Source organism: Coregonus clupeaformis, chromosome 30 (assembly GCF_020615455.1).
Source record: "Coregonus clupeaformis isolate EN_2021a chromosome 30, ASM2061545v1, whole genome shotgun sequence".
Taxonomy (NCBI): Eukaryota; Metazoa; Chordata; class Actinopteri; order Salmoniformes; family Salmonidae; genus Coregonus; species Coregonus clupeaformis.
The window spans coordinates 19,855,626-19,864,898 of record NC_059221.1 but is presented as its reverse complement, the minus strand read 5'-3'; the positions used below and the strand labels follow the sequence as shown (position 1 = coordinate 19,864,898).

At 43.9% G+C, this 9,273-nt stretch overlaps 1 protein-coding gene across 2 annotated transcripts; it reads left to right on the top strand.

The window, feature by feature from the left end:
* The first annotated feature begins 1,865 nt into the window (after positions 1-1,865).
* On the top strand, positions 1,866-8,136 carry slc52a3 (solute carrier family 52 member 3). Of its 2 annotated transcripts, XM_041857943.1 has the most exons (4): positions 1,866-2,039; positions 3,766-4,901; positions 5,113-5,236; positions 7,559-8,136. In XM_041857943.1, the coding sequence occupies exons 2-4, from the start codon at positions 3,883-3,885 to the stop codon at positions 7,769-7,771; spliced, it is 1,356 nt and encodes a 451-aa protein (XP_041713877.1). In that variant the 5' UTR covers positions 1,866-2,039; positions 3,766-3,882; the 3' UTR covers positions 7,772-8,136. The 2 variants fall into 2 exon arrangements, with proteins under 2 accessions (XP_041713877.1, XP_041713878.1); XM_041857944.1 differs by lacking the exon at positions 1,866-2,039 and having other exon boundaries at positions 3,372-4,901.
* The last annotated feature ends 1,137 nt before the right edge of the window (positions 8,137-9,273 follow it).

Genomic DNA, 9,273 nt, shown 5'->3' with positions numbered 1-9,273 from the left:
CAGCAAATCTATGTGGAGGCGTTGAAATGGCAAGAGGCCACAGTTCTGAAGAGATATAGCGGTGGATACACCACAACCAGTTGCAAATGTTATACGTCAATCAAGTGATCTGGATACACTTATTGTGAAGAAGGTGGACTTTGTAACCTTTATAGCCACAGTTATTAATTGTACTGCACAAGTGTCCAAGAAGTCCAAGAAGCTGGACATCATATCTGCAGCCGCTAAGTTTTTGGGCCTCCAAGACATAACAGCAGAAGCACTGCAAGGACTACTGTCGCCAGGAAATGCCCCGCCATCACAGGATCCTTCTGAGCCTGTGTAAGGACCTGATTAAAACAGAAAAGCAGGCTGATTTTAGTTTAATTAACATTTAGGTTTGTATGGAATTTTTATATTTTCTCTGTTTGGATCATTATTATCCACCTGTATAGTAGGTGATGGAATGCACATATAATTGTTGTGATACGCCATTATACCGAAGAAGAAGTGCATGTCAGAGGAAAAACCAAGCCATGAGGTCGAAGGAATTGTCCGTTGAGCTCCGAGACAGGATTGTTTTGAGGCTCAGATCTGGGCAAGGGTACCAAAACATTTCTGCAGCATTGAAGGTCCCAAAGAACACAGTGGCCTCCATCACTCTTAAATTGAATACGTTTGGAACCCCCAAGACTCTTCCTAGAGCTGGCCGCCTGGCCAAACTGAGCAATTGGGGGAGAAGGGCCTTGGTCAGGGAGGTGACCAAGAACCCGATGGTCACTCTGACAGAGCTCCAGAGTTCCTCTTTGGAGATGGTTGTCCTTCTGGATGGTTCTCCCATCTCTGCAGCACTCCACCAATCAGTCCTTAATGGTAGCGTGGCCAGACGGAAGCCACTCCTCAGTAAAAGGCACATGACAGCCCGCTTGGAGTTTGCCAAGAGGCACCTAAAGGAAACAATATTCTCTAGTCTGATGAAACCAAGATTGAACTCTTTGGCCTGAATGCCAAGTGTCATGTCTGGAGAAAACCAGGCACCGCTCATCACCTGGCCAATACCATCCCTATGGTGAAGCATGGTGGTGGCAGCTTCATGCTGTGGGGATGTTTTTCAGCGGCAGGAACTGGGAGACTAGTCCGGCTCGAGAGGAACGGAGCGAAATACAGAGAGATCCTTGATGAAAACCTGCTCCAGAGCGCTGAAGACCTCAGACTGGGGCGACGGTTCACCTTCCAACAGGACAACGACCCTAAGCACACAGCGAAGACAACGCAGGAGTGGCTTCGGGACAAGTCTCTGAATGTCCTTGAGTGGCCCAGCCAGAGCCCGGACTTGAACCTGATCGAATATGGCTGTGCAGCGACGCTCCCCATCCAACCTGACAGAGCTTGAGAGGATCTGAAGAGAAGAATGGGAGAAACTCCCCAAATACAGGTGTGCCAAGCTTGTAGCGTCATACCCAAAAAGACTTGAGGCTGTAATAGCTGGCAAAGGTGCTTCAACAAAGTACTGAGTAAAAGGTCTGAATACTTATGTAAATGTGATATTTCAGTTTATTTGTAATAAATATGCTACAATTTCTAAACCTGTTTTTGCTTTGTCATTATGGGGTATTGAGGGTAGATGAGGGGGGGAAAACAATTTAATCCATTTTAGAATAAGGCTGTAACGTAACAATGTGGAATCAATGAAGGGGTCTGTACTTTCCAAATGCACTGTAATTGTGGAATGAGAAAAGGGACCGTAGGTCTCCCATTAGTCTAACGGGGCTGGGCAGGCTGAGGAAGGGGACGTCCCATCGTTACTGTGTCTGACTTTATGGCTGTTGCACAGACTTAAAAAGGACACAGTTGAGTTTAATCTAACATGGTGGAGCTGACTGCTGGACTGGACTCTGAACTACCCACAAGGCACTAGTTTCTTAGTTTATCCTCTAGCCTGCGTGTGAAGGAGAGAGGAGCCGGTCACACTGTCCCAAAAAAGCTCTGTGTATATAGGATGACAGAGTGAGGAAGTTGGATTCCTCAATAGGGCATCCACCCAGTGGCTCAAGAAACCTGTGAGTACAATTTTTTTATCTGCTTGAATCCTATGAGTTGTATAGATAATGTTGCAGTGCCCTAGAGGCAAGCAATGGAACAATAATGGAAGCTTAAGTGTATCAATTTCATATATTGTAAAGGAGGCCTTTTTCCGGTAGATTCTGATGATCTATTCCTCTGACAAGAATAATGGTGATCAATATGAAGTAAAGGTTCTTGCCCTCCCTTCACTTTAAAATATACTTTGTGTGAATTACTGTAACACATCTGGCCTTTGTAAGCCAGATACACAGAATGGGCCTAACAAATGAGAATGTCAGACCAACATCATGAAATGGTGTGACAGCAAAACGCCTGTCTGATGTTTCACTAGCAGAGATGGGAAATGAGCATGGCCATGTAGACCGAATTGTGCAGTAGCAAAGTTTACTTTGTAAAGGTAAAAGAAGAGACTTGAGTTCCAGGATCCGGTCGACGTAAAAGTTTTAATACAGAGTTTTGGGTATAGGTGCTCATGTGAAAATGCAAAGGCTAAAAAGCCACGACCAAGAATAGCATGGTGCAAATTATGCTTATGAGTCTCAAGAATATATAGTCATTCTGAATTACGTATAGATGCATCTTAACAGACAATGGTTGATATGAAACGGATACAATTTCTAGTTGAACAATGAGAACAGTGAAACATTTGTTACTTTGTGTACAGTGTGTGATGTTCAGCAGCTTGAGCCAGTTCAAGGTTTGGATTGTCAGTGTCACGAGTTGAGGCCTCTGAGAATTGTGTGTCCTGTGTGATCTAGGTCGTCGGCAGGCATCGGGCTGGTCAGGCTGGCCTCTACTGCCTTGTGGTATGTTGTATTTCTAGACCATGTGTTAGGGAAGTGAAAATGACTTCAGCTGGTTGACATGCGACTGTGTAGAGTAGACTGAAATACTTATCTGTTATATTGCTAGTATTGTCTCAAAGTTTCATGGTCTCCTCAATGGTCTCATCTGTGTATTCATTTAAAATACATTACATCTGATAATCATTACTCCAGCTACACGGTTAGGTAGTTGTCCATGACTTAATTTTTTTTACTTTTTACTTGTAGGTATTCAGTGTAACTAAACCAGTCATTTCAAAGTGTGAAGTGTGACATTTGCACCCTTGAGCAACACCCTGTGCATAAATATATAGGGCTTTACACAGGCAGCCCAATTCTGATCTTTTTTCCACTAATTGGTCTTTTGACCAATCACATCAGATCTTTTCACATTAGATATTTTTCAGAGCTGATCTGATTGGTCAAAATACCAATTTTGTGAATTAAAAGATCAGAATTGGGCTGCCTGTGTAAACACAGCCGAGAGCATCAGCGTTGAACTAGTTGACCTAGATCTGCTTATGACAGGTTGCTTCACCCTGTATGACTAAAGTTAAAGTGTAAAACAGCACGGTAAAAAGCTGTTTGATTAAATGACAAAAGGAATGCACTTTCAATAAGTAAGAACAGATTTGGTAAGCCCACAATAACAATGTGATATTTGCTCTTGGTTAATCAGTAATGATGGTCCAGGCTATAGGGCAAGGCCTACCAGTTGATAGATCCTTAAAGAGAGATTTGGTACTACAATACTAACATCTAAAACTTTTACTAGCATAATTATTGTCCTACTCATTTGACCCTAAATCTAATTTGATCGTTTTAGCAGCAATGTCTTTAAGTGTTAATGGTATCTCGATATTTCCAATTTTTCTAGGCTCTGAGGGCTGGCCGGGTTGAAACTGTTCGGAGAGATCTTCACTTCAGATCAGAAGTTCCTCCAGAAGACTACCTCACCTCACCTGACCTGACTGAGACCAGCAACAATACAGCCATGTCTCTGCTGATCCATGTGCTGGCCTGCTGCTTCGGCCTGGGCTCCTGGGTGGCTGTCAACGGCCTGTGGGTGGAGCTCCCCCTCATTGTTAAGACCCTCCCCGAGGGCTGGGAACTACCATCTTACCTGACCGTTATCATCCAGCTCGCCAACCTGGGGCCTCTGCTGGTCACTCTCATGCACAAGCTGTGTCCGGGCCGTCTGAAGGAGAGCGCTGCCATATACAGCGTGTTGTCCATAGGTGTCCTGGCCTGTATACTGCTGGCGTTCTCCTGGGATGAGACCACAGTGGTGGCGGCGGCGTCTCAGAGCACAGCCTTCTTTATCCTCACCTTCTTCCTGGCCTTGGTGGACTGCACCTCCTCTGTCACCTTCCTGCCCTTCATGATGCAGCTGCCAGCCCGCTACATCACCACCTACTTCATTGGAGAGGGCCTGAGTGGCTTTATCCCTGGTCTGGTGGCTCTCGGCCAGGGCATCGGCATGGCCAAGTGTGTGAATGCCACTCAGTTCTCTGGTAACCTCACTGAAGAGGATATGTACATTGTCCAGACCCAGTATCTACCGCCCAACTTCTCCACCGAGGTGTTTTTCTTCTTCCTGGCGGCCATGATGTGCATCAGCCTGGCAGCATTCTCTGCACTTAACAGGCTCCCAAGTACCTTTGAACTGTCCACAGAGAACCTAGTTCCAGACACTGACACAGTGGCGTCAGTCTGCTCCGGACTGGACAACCCTGGAGCAGTGACTGAAGGGGAGAACTCAAACCCAAAACGTCACAGTGAGGAATCATGTCAACCCAGGCCACAGCTGGCTAAACCAGGCCACTCTGTTTTTCAGTTAACTTTTATCTATTCCATGGTGGTCTGGGTGAATGGGGCGACTAACGGCCTCTTGCCCTCGGTGCAGACATACTCCTGTATGCCCTACGGTAACCTAGCTTATCACCTGTCGGCTGCTCTGGCATCCTGTGCCAACCCGGTGGCCTGTATAGTCGCCATGTTGTTTCCTGAAAGGTAAAACCTCAAATAGCCTCAGTAACTCTCTAAATTGATTAATATGGTTGAAATAGCTTCCCACTGTTAAAGGTGACACATTTTACAGCATGCTAAGGTAAAAATATAGTATATAAGCTTTCCCTCACTGCGGCTATCTCTGTGGTTATCTAGAATGTCTTTACTTCAGATACAGGTACCTAACTAGTTCCTGTCCTGAGTCTCTGTTTAGGTCACTAGTGCTCCTGGGTGTAATGTGTCTCCTTGGATCAGTCTTTGGAGGATACAACATGGCAATGGCCACCATGAGTCCATGTCCACTACTACAAGGCTCCGCATTGGGAGAAGCCATCATAGTGAGTAACACACCTCCACCTGTAGAGATACTATAGGTCTCAGTCCAGAGACACTTTCTAAGAAACGGTTGGCTCTCTGTCAGTTCATTGATCCTTGGTATTCCAGAAAAGGAATAGTGACAAAGTTGTGCTGTCATTTATGGAATACCTTTTCTTTTCTGGAATACCAATGATCTACAATAACTATACCCAGATAACATTTACATTTTAGTGATTTAGCAGACGCTCTTATCCAGAGAGACTTATCTTAAGATAGCTAGGTGGGACAACCACATATCTCAGTCATAGTAAGTACATTTTTCCTCAATAAATCAGCAAAGTCAGTGCTAGTAGAGGGGGAAAAGTCAAGTGTGAGTGTTAGTTCACAAAAGGCAAGTTTTTTTTCTCGTTTTGTTTAGGGGGAGGGGGGGTGATGTGGGATTATTTAAGGGTTTAAGATGTTTTGGGAAGATGGGCAGGGACTCTTCTGTCCTACCTTCAGGGGGAAGCTGGTTCCACCATTGGGGTGTCAGGACAGAGAAGAGCTTTGACTGGGCTGAGCGGGAGCTGCTGTCCTGTAGGTGGCAGAACGGAGTACTCGGGTTGGGGTGTAGGGTTTGAGCATAGCCTGAAGGTAGGGAGGGGTAGTTCCTCTTGCGGTTCCGTAGGCAAGGACCATAGTTTTGTAGTGGATGCGAGCTTTGCCTGGAAGCCAGTGGAGTGTGCGGAGGAGCAGGGTGACGTGGGAGAACTTGGGAACGTTGAACACCAGGCGGGCTGCGGCTTTCTGGATAAGTTGCAGGAGTGCCTGGATTAGGACCCCATTCTAGGAAAACCTTATATAATGCCGCACACCTAAATCCTCTATCACAGTTGTTGCAAAGTTCAACTCAGAATTATACTAAGTGTTGGGCAACTGTTATTAGCCTTTACATTGACTCAGTGTTGAGAAACTTGTTTGTGTTTTTAGCCTGTAGGCATTGTGTTGAGCAACTTGTCAATACTGAAAAGCCATAAACCGTTTATCTTATGTCCTCTCAATTCAAATTATTACACTCAATTTGAATATTAAAAGTGTAAATAATAAATGTTGAATAAGCCCTACTGATAACTAATGTTCCCTCTAAGCTGCGCGCAGGTGCGTATTTCCCCCGGGACTGTGGCACAGAAGAAATATCAGCACGTGCAGAGAAGCACCAGATTCAACTTCACTGAACTTTCTAGAGTTTTCCCAGTTAGTTAACACTATCAACGTTTTCCTTTACTGTGGGAATTGTGATAGAATCAACACAATATAAGCCACTTTCAATGCAACATACCGAAACAAAACAAACTATGCAAGACTTAGTAGTCAAAGCTAACTATACAAGAGATTTTGTTGTAGGCAGAACGTGTCGAAGTAGGATTCTATTGCATTGACAGGCAGGACTCAGGCACTGGTGTGCCATAACCAATCAGAGCTGCAGTAGGCCTATATGCAAATAGACAATTACCATATATGGATATGTGCCATTCACTTCGAACTGGACTGTTTGTACTGCATCAGCGGTCGTGAGTAGATGCGCTTGTTTTGAGATCAAAGCTACATGTAGCGACGTGTGCACATTTGTTCATATCCTTTGCTAGTTAGTGAGTTATTAGCCCAGTTATAGATTATTTGTAGTCAGCAATGGGGGAGTGATTGCTTCCTACAATAGCACAAAACGTGTGCATTTCTAGACATCTTTGAAAAGCATATGCATCTTTGAAAAGCGAGTCAGGTAAAGAGCTTTTTTTTGTCTGAAAGGGGCAGTGTTGTATTTTGAGACAGGCTTGAATAAGCTAAGTAGCCAATAGGCAGAGGGTAGCATCATTTGTCTGATTCTCTGTAATAATGTTATGGGAATAATGATGCATTTCTTAAATCAAACACCACCACAACATTTTCAGTCACCTCCTTGTCTAAAGGACAAGTGGATAAACAGGTTAATGTTAAGCCCTGCATGTTTTTTTCAAAAGTCTCATTGAATGTAGGCCTACATTGAACACCACACATTGGCTGCTACTGTAGGCTGAATGATAGAACAGCTATTTCCATGTTAAAATGTTATGGGATGCATTTTCTCCATTGTTTTTGATGGTAGGCCACTCTGGTAGGCCTACATTATGATCAAATAGCCACAGTAGCCTACTTGACCACTGTTAAACCTAACTTAGTGGGTACAGCCTCAGTGTTCACAGTAAACGTGTGCCGGAAGTTGCACAGAATTTTCACAACATTCAGGTTTGCGCTCAGCAGAACTGAAATTTGCTCAGTGAAAATTAGAGGGAACATTGCTGATAATGTTACCTTGTAACCCTCAGGTGCTGTCGTGGGTCTTCTTCACGGGGACCCTGTCTTATGTTAAGGTGATGGTGGGTGTCATCCTGAGGGATGAGAGCCACAGCGCCCTGGTGTGGTGTGGAGCAGCGGCACAGACAGGCTCTCTGCTGGGCTCTGCCATCATGTTCCCACTGGTAAATGTCTACAACCTGTTTCAGTCAGGAGACTTCTGTAACACCAAGTGCCCTTTATGATGGCGACCTATTCCTAAGACACTAACATACCCACTGGTAAGTAGCCTTGTCCAAGCCAGAATGGCCCATCTCCTGTTTCTGTACAAGTACACCCCCTGGAAAGGACACTAGTACTTGCTAGAACTTATACCCACTGGGGTGGTGTGTGAATAATGTGGGGATGAACAATGACTGGACACGATTAGAGATTGGACTCTGAACATGCCTTGCTCAATTAATATTTGAATATATTTTTTATAAAGTGTGATTCACAACCCATGCTCAAGGTTTGCACTGATTGTTGTACATGTCTGCCCTAGAAAATGGGTCAAGCTCCTTAGAATAGCATCAATCTTTTAATCTTTATTGTGTTGTAGACTTTTTTGTTGTTGTGACCAAATCTTTATTCATTTTTTTATAATAATAATAATAATATGCCATTTAGCAGACGATTTTATCCAAAGTGACTTACAGTCATGTGTGCATACATTTTTACGTATGGGTGGTCCCGGGGATCTAACCCACTACCCTGGCGTTACAAGCGCCATGCTCTACCAATTGAGCTACAGAGGACCAATTTTCTTGTGGGAGGCTACATGCACAATATAAAAATTCACATAATTTAATAGTTATTCCCTCCCCCTCAGAACAGCCTCAATTCGTCAGGGCATGGACTCTACAAGATGTCGGAAGCGTTCCACAGGGATGCTGGCTCATGTTGACTCCAATGCTTCCAACGGTTGTGTCAAGTTGGCTGGATGTCCTTTGGGTGGTGGACCATTCTTGATACACATGGGAAACTGTTGAACATGAAATACCCAGCAGCCTTGCAGTTCTTGACACAAACTGGTGCGCCTGGCAATTACTACCATACCCCGTTCAAAGGCATTTAAATATTTTGTCTTGCCCATTCACCTTCTGAATGGCACACATACACAATCCATGTTTCAATTGTCTCCAGGCTTAAAAATCATTCTTGAACCTGTCTCCTCCCCTTCATCTATACTGATTTGAAGTGGATTTAACAGGGGACATCAATAAGGGATCATAGCTTTCACCTGGATTCACCTGGTCAGTCTGTCATGCTTAATGTTTTGTATACTCAGTGTATGTGTGTGTATGTATGTACGTATGTACACTACCGGTCAAAAGTTTGGGAACACCTACTCATTCAAGGGTTTTTCTTTTTCTTTAATATTTTCTACATTGTAGAATAATAGTGAAGACATCAAAACTATGAAATAAAACATATGGAATCATGTAGTAACCAAATAAGTGTTAAAAATAATCAAAATATATTTTATATTTGAGATTCTTCAAATAGCCACCCTTTGCCTTGATGACAGCTTTGCACACTCTTGGCATTCTCTCAACCACCTTCTTAAAAGTTAATGTTTGGAATTTCTTTCCTTCTTAATGCATTTGAGCCAATCAGTTGTAGGTAGGGGTGGTATACAGAATATAGCCCTATTTGGTAAAAGACCAAGTCCATGTTATGGCAAGAACAGCTCAAATAAGCAAAG